The sequence below is a fragment of the Bos indicus x Bos taurus genome, chromosome 10 (assembly GCF_003369695.1).
Source record: "Bos indicus x Bos taurus breed Angus x Brahman F1 hybrid chromosome 10, Bos_hybrid_MaternalHap_v2.0, whole genome shotgun sequence".
In the NCBI taxonomy this organism is placed as follows: Eukaryota; Metazoa; Chordata; class Mammalia; order Artiodactyla; family Bovidae; genus Bos; species Bos indicus x Bos taurus.
In genome coordinates, this window is record NC_040085.1 from 12,501,130 (window position 1) to 12,523,331 (window position 22,202).

The window sequence follows — 22,202 nt, forward strand, 5'->3', positions numbered from 1 at the left end:
AAGGAAAAGAAATGCAAAAAGACAAAATGGCTGTCTGAGGAGGACTTACAAATAGCTGTGAGAAGAAGAGAAGCAAAAGGCAAGGGAGAAAAGGAAAGATACACCCATTTGAATGCAGAGTTCCAAAGGATAGCAAGGAGAGATAAGAAAGCCTTCCGCAGTGATCTAAGCAAAGAAATAGAGGAAAATAATAAAATGGGAAAGTCTAGAGATTTCTTCAAGAAAATTAGAGCTACCAGTGGAACATTTCATGCAAAGATGGGCTTGATAAAGGACAGAAATGGTATGGACCTAACAGAAGCAGAAGATATTAAGAAGAGGGGGCAAGAATACACAGAAGAACTATACAAAAAAGATCTTCATGACCCAGATAATCACGATGGTGTGATCGCCAACCTAGAGCCAGATATCCTGGAATGTGAAGTCAAATGGGCCTTAGGAAGCATCACTATGAACAAAGGTAGTGGAGGTGATGGAATTTCAGTTAATCTATTTCAAATCCTAAAAGATGATGCTGTGAAAGTGCTGTATTCAATATGCCAGCAAATTTGGAAAACTCAGCAGTGGCCACAGGACTGGAAAAGGTCAGTTTTCATTGCAATCCCAAAGAAAGGCAATGCCAAAGAATGCTCAAACTACCGCAGTTTTGCATTCATCTTATATGCTAGTAAAGTAATGCTCAAAATTCTCCAAACCGGGCTTCATCAGGACCTGAACTGTGAACTTTCAGATGATCAAGCTGGATTTAGAAAAGGCAGAGGAACCAGAGATCAAATTGCCAACGTCCGTTGGAGCATCAAAAAAGCAAGAGAGTTCCAGAAAAACATCTATTTCTGCTTTACTGACTATGCCAAAGCCTTTGACTGTGTGGACCACAACAAACTATGGAAAATTCTGAAAGAGATGGGAATACCAGACCACTTGACCTGCCTCTTGAGAAATCTGTACGCAGGTCAGGAAGCAACAGTTAGACTGGACATGGAACAACAGACTGGTTCCAAATAGGAAAAGGAGTACGTCAAGGCTGTATATCGTCACCCCGCTTATTTAACTATATGCAGAGTACATCATGAGAAACGTTGGGATGGAAGAAGCACAAGCTGGAATCAAGATGGCCGGGAAAAATATCAATAACCTCAGATATGCAGATGACACCACCCTTATGGCAGAAAGTGAAGAAAACTAAAGAGCCTCTTGATGAAAGTGAAAGAGGAGAGTGAAAAAGTTAGCTTAGAACTCAACATTCAGAAAACTAAGACCATGGCATCTAGTCCCATCACTTCATGGCAAATAGATGGGGAAACAGTGGAAATAGTGACAGACTTTATTTTTTTGGGCTCCAAAATCACTGCAGATGGTGACTGCAGCCATGAAATTAAAAGACACTTGCTCCTTGGAAGAAAAGTTATGACCAACCTGGACAGCATGTTAAAAAGCAGAGACATTACTTTGCCAATGAACGTCCATCTAGTCAGATCTATGGTTTTTCCAGAAGTCATGTATGTATATGAGAGTTGGACTATAAAGAAAGCTGAGCCCCGAAGAATTGATGCCTTTGAACTGTGGTGTTGGAGAAGACTCTTGAGAGTCCCTTGGATGGCAAGATCGAACCAGTCTATCCTAAAGAAAATCAGTCCTCAATATTCTTTGGAGGGACTGATGTTGAAGCTGAAACTCCAATACTTTGGTCACCTGATGCAAAGATCTGACTCACTGGAAAAGACCCTGATGCTGGGAAAGACTGAAGGCAGAAGGAGAAGGGGACGACAGAGGATGGGATGGCTGGACGGCATTACCAACTCAATGGACATGAGTTTGAGTAAACTCTGGGAGTTGGTGATGGACAGAGAGGCCTGGGGTGTTGCAGTCCATGGGGTTGCAAAGAGTCAGACACTGCTGAGCTACTGAACTGAACTGATTGAATCAAGGCAGAGGGTTTGGCTACTAGCTTGTTTCTGCCACCAAACACATATACAAAAGTGGTTCAGCTTTCTGTGGCCCCAGTGTCCAGGCACTACTTTTGAGAGTGCTGAGAGACAGCATGCAGGGCATCTGTGTTGTCAGTGCAACTCTAGTAAAAGCACCTTAGTAAGGAAGCCATTAATAATAGCAGCTTCTCCATGAGCCTGGAAGCAGGTGCAATGATCGCAGCGTCCTCATTTTCTAGCTTTTGGAGTACAGCTGAGGTCAGTTCTGCTCTGTAACTTCTGATGATTTCTGTAAGCACCTCTTTGAATTAATACCCTTTATACTTAAAACGGAGAAGGCAATGGCACCCCACTCCACTACTCTTGCCTGGAAAATCCCATAGACGGAGGAGCCTGGTGGGCTGTAGTCCATGGCGTCGCGAAGAGTCGGACAGGACTGAGCGACTTCACTTTCACTTTTCACTTTCACGCATTGGAAAAGGAAATGGCAACCCACTCCAGTATTCTTGCCTGGAGAATCCCAGGGACAGGGGAGCCTGGTGGGCTGCCATCTATGGGGTCGCAGAGTCGGACACGACTGAAGCGACTTAGCAGACTTAGCAGTAGCAATACTTAAAAAGGGGGCTTCCCTGGTGGGTCAGATGGTAAAGAATCTACCCTCAATGCAAAAGATCCGGATTCACTCCCTGGGTTAGGAAGATCCCCTGGAGAAGGGAAGGGGTACCCACTCCGGTATTCTTGCCTAGAGAATTTCATGCACAGAGGAGCCCGGTGGGCTACAATTCATGGGGTTGCAAAGAGCTGGGCACCAAGGAGCAGTATTTTCTTCTTTTACTATTTAAACATATCCACGGTGATTAGTAACTTGCAGTTGAATCCTGACTCATAGAGACAATAAATTAAATTCAATCCCTAGACTATTCAGTAAGCCAGGAACACATAAACAGGAAAACAAAAATACAGTGCCTTATCAACCTGCATCCTTAAATCCTAATTATTAATCTTAATAAGATAGGAGTTACACATAAAGCAACTAAAGAATACAAAACAGGGTATTAATAAAGGATTTTGGAGCTTCTTTTAGCCAATCACTAATCAATTTTGAAAATCCTACTAATTTACGGCAGTGAGTTTGTCAATGGAAAGAACCTATCTATACAGATGCACAACAATATGTTATTTATAAAGCAGAAAAAGTTTCATTGTATGAGAAGCAGAGATTTGAATTAAAAGCATGATAAATATAGAAGACTAAACAGTATTAATTTTGACAATATAAACATCAAAAAATAAAAACTTCCAAGTGGTAATTTAAGTATAATACACATTTAAATGATTCTACCTAAGGGAAAAAAAATTTCCAACAAACACTTATCATCTATATATAAGAACAGTAAAAAAAAAAAAAAAAAAAGCTTAAAAGAACATGTCCTGTAATCATAAACAAGCAGAAGACTTCAAAAGACATTCTCAAAATATACATGACAAGTAACATGACGACAACCAATGTCGCTTTAATCAAAAAACACACCTTTTCTTTAAGGAGATTTACTGCACGTTCAATTGACAAACCTAAAAAGACTGATAAAATTCAGTATACATAAAACAGGCACATTTATGTATTGTTCTTAGGAGTGAAAATCCTTATAACCTTCCTGATATTAAGCAATTTCTTGTCAAGGTATTTATCTAAGGAGAGATCGAATATAACTTCTGACAATGTACTTCAAAAATATAGTGAAAAATTCTGACTAGAGATAACGAATTACACGAAACCTTTTTCATGAAGTTCATCCACACAACTGAACAGTGTACAGACCTAAAAATACTATAAACCTATATTCTGACATGGAGAAATATCTGCAAATACTCTTGACCAAAAAAAGTCACACAAAACAATAATAATATTTACATAAATATATAATGGTATGTGTGTGTTGAATTTTCAAAGCTTTTACTTAAGTTGAAATGCTTCCCTTCATGGAACTTAATTGAAAAGCCGAACAAACAAAAAAACCCAAAACAAAAAATCCACATTCATTCTTATCTGCAGATCTTTCCCAATTTTTTCATTTGGAATATTAGACCTTTACACGGGTTGATTTTTCTTAGTATTCAACTTATAGCTTAAATACCCAAACTTTTTCATAAAGTTATTAGTTGCATACCCCAAAAGCAGCCCACCTGTATGCTAATAGTATGTCATTTCATCTTCCTCTTTGCATATAATATCATCTACATCTTTTATTGTTTTTCTCTTTCTCTGAAAGAATCACTACAAGAGAGCAAGAGTTCTTGGACTAGACTGTCTATCCCTGCACGAACAACATCTAAAAAGTGTCTGGTTCTGCATGTGCCGTGCTCAGTTGCTCAGTCGTGTCTGACTCTTTGCAACCCCACAGATTGTAGCCCACTAGGCTCTGCTGTCCATAGAGATGCTCCAGGCAAGCATACTGGAGTGGGTTGCCATGCCCTCCTCCAGGGGATCTTCCCAACCCAGGGACTGAACCCAGGGTTGGGTCAATCTCCCGCATTGCAGGCAGATTCTTTACCGTCTGAGCTACCAGGGAAGCCCCTGGTTCTGCAAACTTAATATTAGCTGGATGAACGAAAGAATGGTTAACAAGTAATGATTTTTCAACAGTGTTTCCTCAGACTCATGCCCATGAAACTCATCATGATTAGATCTATCAAGAAATATTCAATGATTACTACAGATCTGGTTCTGTTCTAACTGGGCAGAATACATCGCATTTAAGTACAAGGAAACGGACTATAAGGACATTAAAAAAAATAAATGATAATCTCAGGGTTACTCCGATTTATGAAGATAAAACAGTGCAAGGAAGAATGGAGATATAAGGCAGAGCAGAACAAGGCAGTGGACAGGAGGAAAGAAGCCAAGAAAGAGATAAAACCAGTTAAGGGACAGTTTCAATAGCCCAGCATGATGTGACAAGGACTGAAATGCAGGTCCAAGATCTAGCAGAAAACAGATAACGGATTTAATTCCTTTCTTAGGTCTTCTGTTCATTATCTACTTTATTCCTTTCTTAACTCCATCTTCATTGTTTAGTTTATTCAGATTAGTCAATTCATTCTTTTTTAAACAATTATTTACTGCCTGCTGTGCATGGTATGGACCTAACAGAAGCAGAAGATATTAAGAAGAGATGGCAAGAATACACAGAAGAACTGTACAGAAAAGATCTTCATGACCCAGATAATCACGATGGTGTGATCACTGACCTAGAGCCAGACATCCTGGAATGTGAAGTCAAGTGGGCCTTAGAAAGCATCACTACAAACAAAGCTAGTGGAGGTGATGGAATTCCAGTTGAGCTATTTCAAATCCTAAAAGATGATGCTGTGAAAGTGCTGCACTCAATATGCCAGCACATTTGGAAAACTCAGCAGTGGCCACAGGACTGGAAAAGGGTAGTTTTCATTCCAATCCCAAAGAAAGGCAATGCCAAAGAATGCTCAAACTACCACACAATTGCACTCATCTCACATGCTAGTAAAGTAATGCTCAAAATTCTCCAAGCCAGGCTTCACCAATATATGAACCGTGAACTTCCTGATGTTCAAGCTGGTTTTAGAAAAGGCAGAGGAACCAGAGATCAAATTGCCAACATCCGCTGGATCATGGAAAAAGCAAGAGAGTTCCAGAAAAACATCTATTTCTGCTTTATTGACTATGCCAAAGCCTTTGACTGTGTGGATCACAATAAACTGTGGAAAATTCTAAAAGAGATGGGAATACCAGACCACCTGACCTGCCTCTTGAGAAATCTGTATGCAGGTGAGGAAGCAAGTCAGAACTGGACATGGAACAACAGACTGGTTCCAAATAGGAAAAGGAGTACATCAAGGCTGTATATTGTCACCCTGTTTATTAACTTATATGCAGAGTACATCATGAGAAACGCTGGACTGGAAGAAACACAAGCTGGAATCAAGATTGCAAGGAGAAATATCAATAACCTCAGATATGCAGATGATACCACTCTTACGGCAGAAAGTGAAGAGGAACTAAAAAGCCTCTTGATGAAAGTGAAAGTGGAGAGTGAAAAAGTTGGCTTAAAGCTCAACATTCAGAAAACGAAGATCATGGCATCCGGTCCCATCACTTCATGGGAAATAGATGGGGAAACAGTGGAAACAGTGTCAGACTTTATTTTTCTGGGCTCCAAAATCACTGCAGATGGTGACTGCAGCCATGAAATTAAAAGACGCTTACTCCTTGGAAGGAAAGTTATGACCAACCTAGACAGCATATTCAAAAGCAGAGACATTACTTTGCCAACAAAGGTTAGTCTAGTCAAGGCTATGGTTTTCCCTGTGGTCATGTATGGATATGAGAGTTGGACTGTGAAGAAGGCTGAGCGCCGAAGAATTGATGCTTTTGAACTGTGGTGTTGGAGAAGACTCTTGAGAGTCCCCTGGACTGCAAGGAGATCCAACCTGTCCATTCTGAAGGAGATCAGCCCTGGGATTTCTTTGGAAGGAATGATGCTAAAGCTGAAACTCCAGTACTTTGGCCACCTCATGCGAAGAGTTGACTCATTGGAAAAGATTCTGATGCTGGGAGGGATTGCGGGCAAGAGGAAAAGGGGACGACGGAGGGTGAGATGGCTGGATGGCATCACTGAGTCGATGGACGTGAGTCTCAGTGAACTCCAGGAGTTGGTGATGGACAGGGAGGCCTGGCGTGCTGCGATTCCTGGGGTCGCAAAGAGTCGGACACGACTAAGCGACTGATCTGATCTTATCTGTGCAAGGTGCTGTAGATACAAATATTAAGAAGATATTGCTCATGCTGTTAAAGAGAACTAAAATGCATAATAAACTTATCTTCAAGGTTTGAGCCTGAGTGACTACAAAATTCAGTAGGGCAGGAACACAGCAAAATCTCTTAGGGCATAAGTCTGAGATATGAGCAGGATGTCACAGTAGAAATGTACAACAGTGGAACTGCGGGTAAAAGACTGGAAATTTAAAGGCAGATCAAATTATAGATATATTTAATAGAAGTGATTGAAGGTTTCAAGGTATGAGAGGGAAAGTACTCTCTAGAAGAAAAAAGTACTATCCAAACAGAACTATATTAACAGAGGGCTAAGGGCTGTTGGAGGTAACATGTGTTTAATATTTGCCTGTGTTTATTCAGAATGGTAAAAAAAAAAAAAAAAAGCATTCTAAATCCTGCCTTTATCAATAAAATGAGATGCTAGAGGTGCCCTTAATACAAGTAACTGAATCTTATTTCCAGTAGCAATAAAAGTTGTAGGAATATGTACATCAATGATTCACACTCAAGGTAAGAAAGCAGTTTCAGATTTCACAAAAGAGCAAAAAGGAAAAAAAGTTTAGGTTATTTGCATTGCTGCTGCTTCCTTCCACACCACATATAAAACTAACTTAATGCAACAGAAAGAACTTAATCAGAAATGACCATGGTCAATGAGGATCTAGGATCTGCTAATTTAATTTTATAAATATAAAAATTTATTTTGTCTTGGTTTGAACTGGACTGCAAGAAACAAGCAAAACATTCACTAAGCATAATTAGAAAAAATAAGGTATATTTAAATAAGGGTAGGAATCTAAGATGAAGAGTGAGGTTACTAATCAAACTACACATTATACATACATGTATGTACACATATAAGCCACAAATTCAACTCTAACATTTTGGTAGAAAATATGAAGAAAGTAATTATTTACTGAATACTAATCATGCACATGGGCTGCCCTGGTGGCTCAGTGGTGAACACATGCTGCCAATGCAGGAGACAGAGGTTTGATCCCTGGGCCAGGAAGATCCTCTGGAGTAGGAAATGGCAACCTACTCCAGGATTCTCTTTTTTTTTTTTTTCCACTCCAGGATTCTTGCCTGGGAAAACCCATGGACAGAGGAGCCTGGTACACTACAGTTCATGGGGTCACAAAAGAGTTGGACACGACTTAGCAACAACAACAATAATCATGCACATACCAAATATATATATTTCATCCTAACGTATATTATCCCCCACATCACAAATGAAGAGACAGAAGTTAAGACAAGTTAGAGAATTTACTCCAAAGATCAGAGAGCAAGTAACAACAGATCCATCATTTGAATGTAAGTCAGTTTTACTCCAAGGTCTATACTCTCATAGACTATGTTGCCTCTCTAATATTAAATATATGTACTTGAATACACAAGACATGTATACCTGTGGTGGATTCATGTCAATGTATAGCAAAACCAATACAATATTGTCAAGTAATTAGCCTCCAATTAAAATAAATAAATTTATATTTAAAAAAAGAATACACAAGACACTAAAATAAACAAAAAATTAGCTATATATATTTAATTTTTAAAAATTGAGAAACAGATGGGATTCCTGTGATTGATAACTGAATGGTATTATTGACTTCAGATGTATCTAACATATTCTTGTTGACTATCATATGAAGTTTAAGAAGTTACAAAACAGTGTATATATAGATACAAGGAGTCACTCTGCTGTACAGCAGAAATTAATACATTTTAAATCAATAGTTCAATTTAAAAAATAAGTTATCCATCTGAAGAGAATGAAAAGAACAGGGCAAACACTAGATCCACAGGTGGCATTCAAAATACTAAAAGGCTAATGAGACAGTGAAGGAAAAAAAAGAAAGACAAATGAACAATAACAAATATTTGACAAAGAACAGGTATGGTCTCCTCTCCTCTCTACATAAAATTTTTCATGATAAGAACATAATCACAAACCACTCAGTAAATTTTCTTTGTGGTTTAAAACACATTTTCCACTACCACAAACCACATCAGCAATGCATTCAATTTTATTAGGAAATATAAGGCGACTCAAGTAGAAGGAAAAACTACAGTTTCATTTTCTTGTTTCTTAAACTAGAGAATTTTGAGAATAAACAGCCCTTTTTCAGTTCTTTTAAAATTTTTGAATTATGTTCATTAACAAAGTTAATGACAGGACTCTTTGGAAGGGCACAAGAGACAGAAAAACTCTAAGACTGTTCTTTAGTAAATCTAATAAACATTTTGGCAAGCAGATTAGAGTAAGCAAATTACAAGTCCTGGGTCAAATTATGCCCATTGTTTTTATAAGATTTCTATGGTTGAAAAAACTTACATGAAATTCAAGTTTCAGTATCCATAAATAAAGTTTTATTGGAATACAGTCACAATCATTCAGTTACATACTGTCTACACCTGCATTTGTGCTATGACAGCAGAGCCAAGTAGTTATAACCCAGACCAGATGAGCCTGCCAAGTCTAACTGGACCTTTACAGAAAAACCAGGCTAACTAATGTTAATGATGATGACAGAAATTATTTTTAAATCAGATAAAATTTAAAAATTTTTAATTAGATAAAATTCAGAATGTCTCCTTAACCTGATTTAAGAAGAAATGAAAAAAATCTATGCAGAGGCAATTACTCAACAAAAATTTACATCTATATTCAGAAGCTTTTCAAACACTAGAAAGTGAGATACATTACAAATATTCACCAGCATTAAGCTTTGCCATTTCATAGTAACATCCAGCATTATTTCTAAAATGGTTTTAACTGAACATACACAATCTGTATTTTGGGTACAAATAAGATATTTCTTGTTTATGATTTCTAAAGATTGTTTGCATGAATAATTAAAAAAAAATCATGAAGTGAGGCACAGAGGAAAAAATATTTTCATAATACTCACCTTTGGAAGCCCCGGTTTGGATTTGAAATTTTTGTTTCTCCTATAGAGACAAATCTTACATTAGAAGGAAAAAAAAAACAACAACATCGGAAAGATGAATTTCAAGTTCTCTACAAAAAGAACATTATATACCCACTTCCAAGTTATAGGTCCTTTAAATGAAAACACTGTCTAATTCAACTAAGCAGGCACCTTTGGGAAGGAAGGATAAGCAAAGTAAAGACATGCCTGCTCCGTAATACAGGTACAAACAGACTGAGCTTGACGATCAGTAACATAATGTAGATTCAAAGCTCAAGTTTCATTTTCTTTTGGACCCTAACAGGGCTCTGCATTCTTAACCTACAGAGGCTTTGTTTCTGTCATTTTAAACTTAAAAAGATGCCTAATTTCATGAATTATTAAAATGTACTTTTCACTAAGACTTATGATCTTCCATTTTCAGAAACTATAAATTCTGCTCTGCTCTTTTATTCCTTATTCATAATTCAATATCACACTTCGATCAAACCTTTTTTTTTTCTTTAATGGCTACAAAAAAGGAATAAAACCCAGTGCTTATGAACATGGGCTGGGGAATCAGGAAGACCTGGGCTTGTTGAATCTGAGCTCTATCACCTACCAAGGTATGATTTTAATCTCTTTAAAATTTGGTTTCATTATGTAACAGTGTAAAAATGATAATGTAAGACAAAGTAAGAATGATAATACTATCAACCTCACAGAGTTGCTGTGAGGATTAAATGCGTTTATTCAAAATTCTGGAATGTAGCATGACATATAAACTGAGCCTATTAACACTGTTAAGAGATGACTTAGGGATTAAGAAATATAATCCAGTCACACTTCTAGCTAACGGTCAAAAAAATGCTTTGGAAGTGTTTTAAATATATTGATATGGGTAGGTAAGAACTTTTTACTGGTCCACCACGCACGGTTAATATCTATATCCTGAAACCAGTTCTACATCAGGTAAGGAGAAACAGCAGGTTTTGGCAAGTATTATGTATCACCATACAGGTGCCCCTTGAACAACACAAGTTTAGACTGTAAGGGTCCAGTTACACATGGAATTCTTTCAACATGAACTACAACAGTACTACTTGATCTGACATTGGCTGAATCTGTGGATGTGGAATCACAGATACTGAGGAGCAGTGGATATGGAGGGCTGACTATAAGAAACACACAAATTTTCCATTGTGTAGAAGGTTGGCACCTCTAACCCATGCAGTGTTGAACGGTCAACCGTTATGTGGTCCCATTCACCATTTTGTAAGAGATTTACCTGCCCAACTTGTTAAGACTGCCAGAATAAAGGGCAATTGCAGTTAAAAACTAGGAATCCTAAAAAAAAGCTAACAGTATTTGCTCTCTCTGGATGTAGAGTCTGTAAAACAGCAATAAAGAATCATCTCCGTAAGTATATTCAGTCATGACCTCCTAGTAAGATGAAAACAAATAAACAAATACCAGCTTTATAATATATGAGACTGTCACAGTTCTAAATTCTGACTACTTTTCAATCTTGTTTCACTTAAAATTCCACTCATGAAAATAATGCTTCACAATTACCTCTCTTCTTTTTTAGCCAGAAAATTTAAATCAGTTATAAAAAAAGGCAAGCGATATTGTTGATCAATACTAACGTGAGAATCCCATGGGCTCTCTCCAAGAGTTTGCTGCTAGCTGAATTAGCGAATATCCCATCTTTATCAAGCAAGGAGGTGTTACTTGATAGTTTACTCTGGCGAATCCCAGTTCTGCCATTCCAGGCAAAATCAAATGTTTCACTGTAAAAATTAAATATAGTACAGTTTCCTTAATTGAGACATCCCTAACATTCCAGAAATTTCTTTTAAAAGTAAAACAAAGCTTTAAACATGAAAGTTAAAATTTAGAAAAAATACTAAACCAGCAGAAAATGGTTTTATCAAAGAGATTACTGATCAATTTGGGCTAATCTTTTAGTCTCCCAGAACCAAATATTTCTAGGATTCTACCACATTCACATTCAAAAGTACATGATGAGCACACCATATAGCTAACCGTACCATTCAACAATCAGTAAATAATATAACATATTATAAGATACTGTCATGTCTTCTGTCTTTGTTTCAGGTCCAAAATCCCACAGCAAAAGAGACACTGATGTATAGAACAGTCTTTTGGACTCTGTGGGAGAGGGAGAGGGTGGGATGATTTGGGAGAATGGCACTGAAATACGTATAATATCATATATGGAACGAGTCGCCAGTCCAGGTTCGATGCACGATACTGGATGCTTTGGGGCTGGTGCACTGGGACGACCCAGAGGGATGGTATGGGGAGGGAGGAGGGAGGAGGGTTCAGGATGGGGAACACATGTATACCTGTGGCGGATTCATTTCGATATTTGGCAAAACCAATACAATATTGTAAAGTTTAAAAAAAAAAATAAGTAATCTTGAAACTGTTAAAGAGGGTACTGTTAATTTAGATACCTGGGTGAAGGTAAAAAACAACTAAAAACTTATCCTATAAATATGATTAAAAATGTTCTGGACCCCCATCATGAGGCTGTTGGATAGCCTATGAGAGAGGCTATAGCGGTAGATGGTAGTAGGTCTCCACCTTCTGCACAGATCATATTTTCTGCCATTGACGAAGAAAAGGAGGGAGACTGTGCTCTACCTCCAGAGGACTGAGAGGGCTTACAGGACGCTGCGGCCGGGCGCCCTGGCGAGCCCCCTCTCCCTCTACACAAACCTTACAAATTTATCCAACAATTTCTGATTTAAGGCGACTACCCCACCTCCGCTTGCACCTCCCAGGGCCTAGGAATTCTCCAGTTTACATCCAAAGCCTCTCAGAACATTGCCTAAGGTTGAAAAAGATAAAAAAGTTTTCTTTTAAACAAAGGAGCTTTTAAAGAATATACAATATACTATACAGAGCCTGCTCCTTGCAGAAAAACCCCCTCAGGGGAGCCTCACCCAAGCAAAAAAAAAAAAAGAGAAAAAGAAAAAAGAAAAAAAAAAGTATATATTAGCCCAAGTGTAACCACTTCTTTGAGTTTCACTTCTTTTCTGAGAATATTCAATGTACGTAAAATAGAAATAAAAACTGTTTGCTTTTTTCCCTGTTAACTATCTTTCATTAGTTTAATTTACAGGCCTATAGCCACTGAACCTAAGAAGGCAGAGGACAGTTTCATACCATAAAATTTGATGTATATAACATTATCAAAACAATAAAACTATAGAAAAGAACAGGTTAGTGGTTGCCAGAGACAGGAAAGGGACATGAAGAAAAAGAAGAATACAAATAAGCAGTATGAATTAATTCTTTTATGATGATGAAAGAGTTCTGCATGCTGACTGTGGTGCTGGTTACACAAATCTATGTTGCTGTTGTTTAGTCACTAAGTGGTGTCTGACTCTATTGGGACCCCATGGACTGTAGCCCACCAGGCTCCTCTGTCATGGGATTTGCCAGGCAAGAATACTGGAGTGGGTTGCTATTTCCTTCTCTAGGGCATCTTCCCGACCCAGGGATTGAACCCGTGTTTTCTGCGTTGGCAAGTGGATTCTTTATCACTGAGCCACCAAGGAGATAAAATTGCAAAGAAACTACATATATACAAACAAAGATTTATTTTAAATGGTGAAAACTATAGTCTAGTTAATATTAATGAAACAATGTAATTTTCCTGGTTTTGATAATGTACTACTACTATATAAGATTCTTTTAAGGAAAACTGAATGAAGAGTACATAGAACTCTAAAAACTATATTTCCTTTGTACTCTTTTTGAAACTATTTAAAAATGGGGTATAACCTTAAAATATTTATTTTCCCATTAGTTCTTTACTTAAATTATACCACTTTTTAGATAGCCAGGACAATATCTTCAACATCTTTTAATAGCTTTGTTCTATCCTCCCGGTCAAGTTTCTAATGAAGAACGACAGAAAATAATCAAACATGAAAAACTTTATCTATAAAAATTTTCATGAATACCAAAAAATTAGAAACAACCTAAATAGCCAACAATTGGAAATAAATGAAGAAATCATGTCATAACCACACCAATGGGAGTCTATAAGGTCATTAAAAATCATGTCAAAGAATAGTTATTTAATGGCATAAAAAATTGTCTGCATATATTATCAAATCTAAAAGTACTGCTGCATGGTATGGTTTTGTTTAAGACAATTATATTTATACATAAGGAAAGAAGAATATATATAAGAAAAATTTGATGGGCAAAGTAGACATTTGCTGAAAAAAGATATATGTATCATCAAAAAAGATACACAAATCACCAATGAGCACATAAAAAGATGCTGAACATGATTATTAGGGAAATACAAACCAACGCTACAGGAGATACTACTTTAATCCCATTAAGACAGGCAATAACAAAACAACAAGGATGTGGAGAAATTGGAACCCTTATCCATTACTAGTGGGAAGGTAATGAAGCCTTTCTCTCTCACTCAAGGAAAATGTACACAGCTAAAAACAGATTTATATTTGCATTTCCTTGTTTCACAAGTGAAGTCACTCAGTCGTATCTGACTCTTTGCGACCCCATGACAGTAGTAGACTATGAGGCTCCGCCGTCCATGGGATTTTCCAGGCAAAATACTGGAGTGGGCTGCCATTTCCTTCTCCAGGGGATCTTCCCAACCCAGGGATCAAACCCAGGTCTCCTGCATTGCAGACAGACGCTTTACCGTCTGAGCCAAAGACTACCTCAATTCTTCGTCCTAGATCACCACCAAATTGGTTGTTCCACTCTTATATTTATGACTCACTCATTAGGAATATTCCATAGGTAAGGTCCAAAAACCTCTACTCAGTATATACAAGCTAATAATTTCATGACTCATTTGATTTTCTAATTATCTGTTTTTCTATCTTCTCCATCTTCTCACCAATTTTCTCTAAAATATGTCTAAAATAAACTCACCAATACAACAAATATGAACTGGAAGGATCTCCTGTTAAGGCTACTAGCTGGATTTATCCTGATAACATTACTTCAGTGCCAAATATCTTTCTTTATTGTATGCAAAGGAAAAGAATCAAGCTAGTGTGATCAATTTCTCTGTGAAGAAGGGTCTCATAAATGAGCTTATACACACATCTTTACGAAATTAGACTGTCTTTCCATGAATCCCTAAATTCAGTTAGCTGCTTGAACCCAAAATGATTAATCTTAAACCAAAATATCAGACTATTTCAACTAATGTATAAAAACAGAAGCCCATACAGATCACCTCAGACATCCAAAATTGAAAGCAGTACAAAGAAACACAAACTTGGGAATTCCCTGGTGGTCCAGTGGTTAGGATATGGCACTTTCACTGTGGTGGCCCAGGTTCAGTCCCTAGTCGGGGAATTAAGGTCCCACAAGCCACTCACAGCAGTCAAAAAAAAAAAAGGAAAGAAAGAAAGTCCATGTGTTCCTGTGGCGGATTCATTTCGATATTTGGCAAAACTAATACAATATTGTAAAGTTTAAAAATAAAATAAAATTTAAAAAAGAAAGAAAGAAAGTCCATAAATTAGGAATTAGGAAATTTATAAGCATTAAATTGCTTTGGGAAATGCAACAAGTCACAGTTCCTTTTTTTTTTTTTTCACACAAATCAAGAAAATGAGATCCTTAGGTTAGGGATCTTTAATGACCAGGGTAAGAACACTGCCAGTATATTGAAATAAAGGTACATAGGATCACCAGATTAATGATTTCATTTGTTCTTGAGTAAAATCTAACATGCACATATAATGGTGATTTTTGTCAGCAGCCAACTGCCATACATACACTACAAAGATAGTAAGTCATTCAATCATTCAATTTGCTGACATTAAAGATAAGTAGAGTTGAGGTCAGATACCTGGGCTGTGAAAGTTCTTGTAGGTTAAAACAGTGAACCAAGACTTCTTATTATACGCAATAAAGAGTTGTAAAAAAGTTGTGGAGCAGAGAAGTGACAATATACATTAGAAAGACATAGTAACTCAAAATGGAAAACCTGATCAATGAAGTTAAACCATAATTCTAAATACTAAATAGATCGTCCTAATTTTAGTGTCTTACCAGGGCACTAAGAAGCTCAATTCTCTCGATGTTCAAAATGTACCCAGAAAACTTTAGATACTAAACAATGTTCTTTTGCTCATTTAAAATACAATCTTTATAAAACAGTATATGCAAAGGAAACAGGAGTTTTAATTACAAACTCAGAAAATTACTTGTACTTGTTACTTTCAAATTTTACTCAAGAATTCTTCACTGAATATGGTAAAGGTAAGCTGCGATTACCACATTCATCAATAAAAGATACTGGAGTGTTTAAATGTGGCAAAAGTTTAAAGAAAAGGTTTCAGATGGTTTGATATAAATCAAATTACTCAGTTATTACTTACCAGTAAGATTTCTCCATGGAAAGAAGAAAAAACCCATTACTTTTGCAAAAGATATAAAATGCCAGAAAAGTCTCAGAAATGAAAACATATGAACTCATTTTTAATCATTCTAGGGAAACTTTTTGTAATTGCACAACCATTTTACCAGAAGCAATCTTAGACAATATACTCTATTGTTAACTCTAACCTTATTATACGTTTTATAAAAGTTTTAAGAAGGTTTTTTTAAAGGCCTGATTTTCTTCATATTTTTAAAGCCCCAGAAGTATTATTACTAAGAATTCGAGCTATTTCTTCTGTACTTCCTTGAAAACATAAACCAAACATACTTACTGTTGGTTTTTTTCATTTAGAGTATTCATGCCCTGGAGATCAGAAAGAGGTGTTCTGGGATTTTTCCGAGTTATATCTAGTGTATAGAAAGCAAAAATTTTCAATCAATGCTACCAGAAACTAAACACAAAACAGTTTTTCTAAGATCAAATGAAATTAATATACTTAAATAGCAAATATTGCTAAACATATCAGAAACATCTACACTTGATCTTAGCCAAAGGCTGAGAAGCGATATCAGAAACATCTAAATAAAAATATGAACCAAGTCCCATGACTGTTACTTATAAATCTTAGTCAACAATGAAACCAATTAGGGAATTTAATAATAAATTCTTTACATTCTTCTCTCATTTAAATATATTTAGGAAATCCAAGGGTAACTGGGCTGAAGGCCTAGAAGTATACAAGTTCTTTTATTATTTTAATATTAAATATTTAATCATTTAGTGTCCAAAAAATTCTTAATTTATTTGCATCACTTTTCAGCAACAGTATATTGCTGACATGAATTATAGATTTTAGAAATCAATTAATCTTATAAAGACACTGATAATCAAAGACGATGAATTGCTTCCTCAGAAATAACAATATTTTTTATTTTATTTTTTTAGAAATAACAATATTTTTTAAACTAAAACTCTAATTTAAAAAATAAGCAGGAGATTTGAATAGACATTTTTCCCAAAGAAGATGCACAGATGGCTCACAAGCACATAAAAAGATGCTCAACTTCATTAATCACCAGGGAAATGCAAATCAAAACCAAAATGAGACATCACTTCACACCAGTCAGAAAGGCTATCATTAAAAAACACAAACAATAAGTGCTGGCAAGGATGTGGAGAAAGGCAGTGCTCATACACTACTGATGGGGATATAAATTGGTGCAGCCACTGTGAAAACAGTATGGAGGTTTCTCAAAAAACTAAAATGGAACTACTACATGATCGAGCAATTCCACTCCTGGATACACATCTGGAAAAAATGAAAATGCTAATTTGAAAAGACACATGCACTCAATGATCATAGCAGTCCTGTTTATAACAGCTAAGTAATGGAAGCAACCCATGTGCCCATCAGCCAACAACCCATGTGCCCATCAGCCAACAACTGGCATAAGAAGATGTGGTGTATGTGTAGGTACACACACACACACACACACACACACTGAGGCATATTACTCAGATACTAAAAAAAATAAAATACGGCCATCTGCAGCAGTGGAGAGACCTAGAAAATATTATGCTTAGTGAAATAAGTCAGACAGAGAAAGACAAATACTATATATAACTTATATGTGGAATCTAAAAAAAAAATACCAATGAGTGTATATGTAAAACAGCAACAGACTCACAGATACAGAAAACAAACTTGTAGTTACCAAAGAGGAGAGGGAAGATGGAAGGGACACAATAGGGATATAGGATTAAGAGACAGAGATTACTATATATAAAATAGTAAAAGTATTTCTACTTGAGATAAAAATCTTGTATGTGGAAAATACTAAGAAATTCACAAAACAATATTAGGACTATTATTAAATAAGTTAAGCAAAATTACAAGATATAAGATCACTATTTAAAAATCCACTTTGTTTCTATACAATAGCAACTAACAATTGGAAATGAAATTAAGAAAACAATCCCATTAATAATAGCATTAAAATAATATAAAAGGAATGAGTTGAACAAAAAAATACAAAATATATACTGAAAAACTACAAAGTATCTTAAAAAATAATTTAAAAAGGAAACCTAAATAAATGGAAAGCCATCTCTGCTCATGGACTGGAAAACTTAATACTGTTTTAAGATTGCAATGTTCCCAAATTCATTTATAGATCAATGCAATCTCTCTTAAAATTCCAGCTGTTTGTGTTTTTTTTTACTAAAATGAATAAGCTGACCCTAAAATTGATATGGCAATACAAATGGCCCAGAATAGCAAAACTAATGTTGAAAAAAGAGAACACAGTTGGACATACTTTCTGAATGAAAAACTTACTATAAACATATAGTAACTGAGACAGTATAAAGATAGACAAATAGATCAATGGAAAGGAACAGAGACTACAGAAATAAACCTTTACATTTATGATCAAAAGAAATTTGACAAAGGTGCCAAGACAATTCAATGAGAAAAGAATAATCTTTCAACATAAACTGAGAAAACTAGATAACCACACGGAAAAGAATGAAGTTGGTGATCCAGTGGTTAACTTTGCCTTCCAATGCAGAAGGCAGGGGTTTGATCCCTTGTGGGGAAGCTAAGATCCCACATGCCTCATGGCCAAAAATTCAAAACATAAACAGAAGCAATACTGTAACAAAGACTTCTAAAACAGTCCACATCAAAAAAAAAAAAAAAAAACAAGAATGAACTTGGATCAAAGACCAAAATATAAATGGTAAAAGTACAAAACTCTTAAAACGTGGGAGTAAATATTTCTGACCTTGGATTAAGCAATAGTTCTATAGCTAAGACATCAAAAGAATAAGCAACCAGAGAGAAAAACTGATCAACAAGAAATTATCAAAATCTAAAACTTTGGGGTTTCAAAGGATTCTATATCAAGAAAGTGAAAAGGCAATCCATAGAATGGTAGAAAATGCCAAATCAAATATCTGATGAGAAACTTGAATCTAGAATATTAAAAGAACTTTCGCAACTGAATAATATTAAGACAACCCAAGTTTAAAAAGAACAAAGGATATGAATAGGCATTTATCCAAAGATGACAAGCAAACGGCTAATAAGTACATAAAAAGATGTTCAATATGATTAGTCACCAGAGAAATGAAATTAAAACCATGAGATTGTACTTCACACCCCCTGTGCATGCGTGCTAAGTCACTTCAGACATGTCCGACTCTTTCCAACCCCATGGAGCCCACCAGGCTCCTCTATCCATAGGATTTTCTAGACAAGAATACTAGAGTGGGTTGCAATTTCCTCTCCATCACACACCCTAGCATGACTATAATAAAAATTACAGATAAATGTTGGCAAGGACACGTAAAAACTGGAACCTTGTATATACTCATATGCATGTGCTGCATGCTCAATCATCTGACTCTGTGACCCCATGGACTGTAGCCCACCAGGCTCCTCTGTCCACGGGATTCTCCAGGCAAGATAACTGCAGTGGGTTGCCATTTCCTCCTCCAGGGGATCTTCCCCACTCTGGGATCGAACCCACATCTCCTGTGTGTCCTGCACTGCTAGGTGGACTCTACCACTGTACCACCTGGGAAGTCCTTCATGAATACACTGCTGAATGTGAAATGACACAGTTACTTTGGAAAACAGCTAGCAGTTCAAGAAAAAATTAAAGAGTTGCCATTTGACCCAGAAATTTCACTACTAAGTATATACCCAGGAGAACTGAAGACATAACATCTATACCCATATAAAAACTGTTACGGAAAACATATGTCTTGGGATCAACAAATTCAGATAGAACTTTGAACAACTTTATTTTCTTACATATCTGAATGCATTGATTTCATTTCACTTATCCAATTCCTAAGTCGTGGATATAAATTATCCTTATGACAAATTATCATTTTCTATTCTCCATACCATTCTTTTCTCCTGCATATTGACACATAATCATCTCAGGTCTTTCCTTAATACTATTAATGCAATTTTCAATTATGTTTCCTCTACTTATTGAGATCACATAGTTGTTGATTTATACCTCTGCTTTTAGCTCAAAACCTGTTTCAGTATCATTCTGATTATTTCATAGTCTTAAATTTGTGCTACTGCTTTACTGGATTCATGTTCTTAAATTCTTCTTAAACTGTCAACTGCTCACAGGGAATTTTCTTCCCTTTTTTTGGAGTATCTTCCTTGTAAACGCAATAGGGTATTTCTTTTATGCACGTTTCTTTTATGATATCATTTAAACTTTTTGAAAAACCCATTGTGAGACTCTAATTGGTGATGTAAATCTATTCATACTTTTATTAATTTAAAATCATAGTACTTATTTCTCATATTTTATTTCATATTTATTTCACTCTTCAAACTTATTTTTTTCCCGATACATGAAGGTTTCTTATGCTACTTTAAAAGATAAAGATTCTGGGAAATCTGTGATGGTCCAGTAGTTAGGACCCTGCGTTTTTGCTGTGGAAGGCAAGGATTCAACCCCTGATCAGGAAACTAAGGTTCCAAGAACAGTGGAGAGTGCCCCGGCTGCTGCTAAGTCACTTCAGTCGTGTCCGACTCTGTGCGACCCCATGGACGGCAGCCCACCAGGCTCCCCCATCCCTGGGATTCTCTAGGCAAAAATACTGGAGTGGGTTGCCATTTCCTTCTCCAATGCATGAAAGTGAAAAGTGAAACTGAAGTTGCTCAGTCGTGTCCGACTCTTAGCGACCCCGTGGACTGCAGCCCACCAGGCTCCTCCGTCCATGGGATTTTCCAGGCAAGAGTGCTGGAGTGGGGTGCCATTGCCTTCTCCGGCAGAGTGCCCCACTCCCCCACAAATATTCAATTTTTGTTATTACTGTGTTTGTCTATAAGGTAGACCTTCATGTTTGTTTACCCATATTGATTTCCAAAATTTGATAAATAGCCATATTTTACCAACTCAATAAAAACAGCTCCCTGACATACCTCCAGGCTTCATCAAAATATATACTGGCATACCTTGTACGTGTTTCTGTCGACCATTTTCAAACAGGAATTCTAGTCATGTAACATTTTTAGAATATTTTAAATTATGTTAGTGCAAGTCTCTGTATAGGGCAATAGCCAAAGGGCTTTGGCATTCATTATCACATTTGAGTCTCGCACTGCCCCTGTGCAGAGGGACTGCCTTTCAGAGAAGGAAACTGAAGCTCTGAGAAACACCTTCCACACACAGTAACACAAGGGCTAAGTGGCAGAGCCAGAATTTGGGCCTAGTCCTGCCTGACTCCAAATGCCAGGCTGTTTCTCATCTCTGAGAGTAATGTGAAGGTCCCTATGTCATAATCTAAGTGCCCCGCCACAAACCTCAGGTCTTCCAAGAACTGGAGCCTTCCTCAATATTAGGCAAGCAGGCTGCTGGTTCCCACTCTGATCTGGAGGAAGCCCTTATGAATAAGGTGCAGACATTTCCTGGGGTTTCTATATTTTTTTTTTAATATTCTTAATTCCATGAAAAATAGTCTTTTTTACATATCTATAATTTATGTCAGGCTTCATGATTAAGCAATTAATTTTTTAAATTATGGCAAAATTTACACATTGCAAAACATATTCATTGTAAGCATATAGTTGGTCAAGTATAGGGAAAAACTGCCACTGAAGAAGATATACTGAGTGACTAATAAAGCTGGCAATCTTTAAAGAGCCTAGGGATCATTCATGTATCTTCTTTTCTAAGCGTATGCTTAAACCTCTTGACCCGTAGAGGTCAAGTTTCAGTAGAAACCAAAAGAGTAATTTTTGAAATTGATAAAGCTTGAGTCCAGTACTGATCAGTAGAACTTTCTTTGAGGATGAAAATGTTCTCCAGCTATACTCTTCAAAACTGTAGCGATTAGCTACATATTGTTATTAAACACCTGAAGTTTTTTTAAAAAATTAAAAAACAGTTTTTTCTTATTGCAGTTTTTTCATATTTTGTCTTCGAGTCCATTATCAGTTATGTATTATAAGTTATTATGAACATTGCTTCTCAGGCTATGAGATGCTTTTTCTTTTAACAATATCTTGAAAGTTTTCAATTTTGATGTTTCTCTTATTGCAGTTTTTTCATATTTTGTCTTCGAGTCCATTATCAGTTATGTAT

At 36.4% G+C, this 22,202-nt stretch overlaps 1 protein-coding gene across 16 annotated transcripts in view; it reads right to left on the bottom strand.

Moving 5' to 3' along the window:
• MYO9A (myosin IXA) overlaps positions 1 to 22,202 on the bottom strand; it is a 256,411-nt gene that overhangs the window by 86,087 nt on the left and 148,122 nt on the right. For all 16 annotated transcript variants that reach the window (XM_027553121.1, XM_027553119.1, XM_027553117.1 and 13 more), the window contains 3 exons: positions 16,412 to 16,487; positions 11,309 to 11,452; positions 9,660 to 9,699 (listed from right to left, as the gene is read on the bottom strand). In XM_027553121.1, the coding sequence (XP_027408922.1) occupies positions 9,660 to 9,699; positions 11,309 to 11,452; positions 16,412 to 16,487 (260 nt within the window). The remainder of the gene's footprint in view (positions 1 to 9,659; positions 9,700 to 11,308; positions 11,453 to 16,411; positions 16,488 to 22,202) is intronic.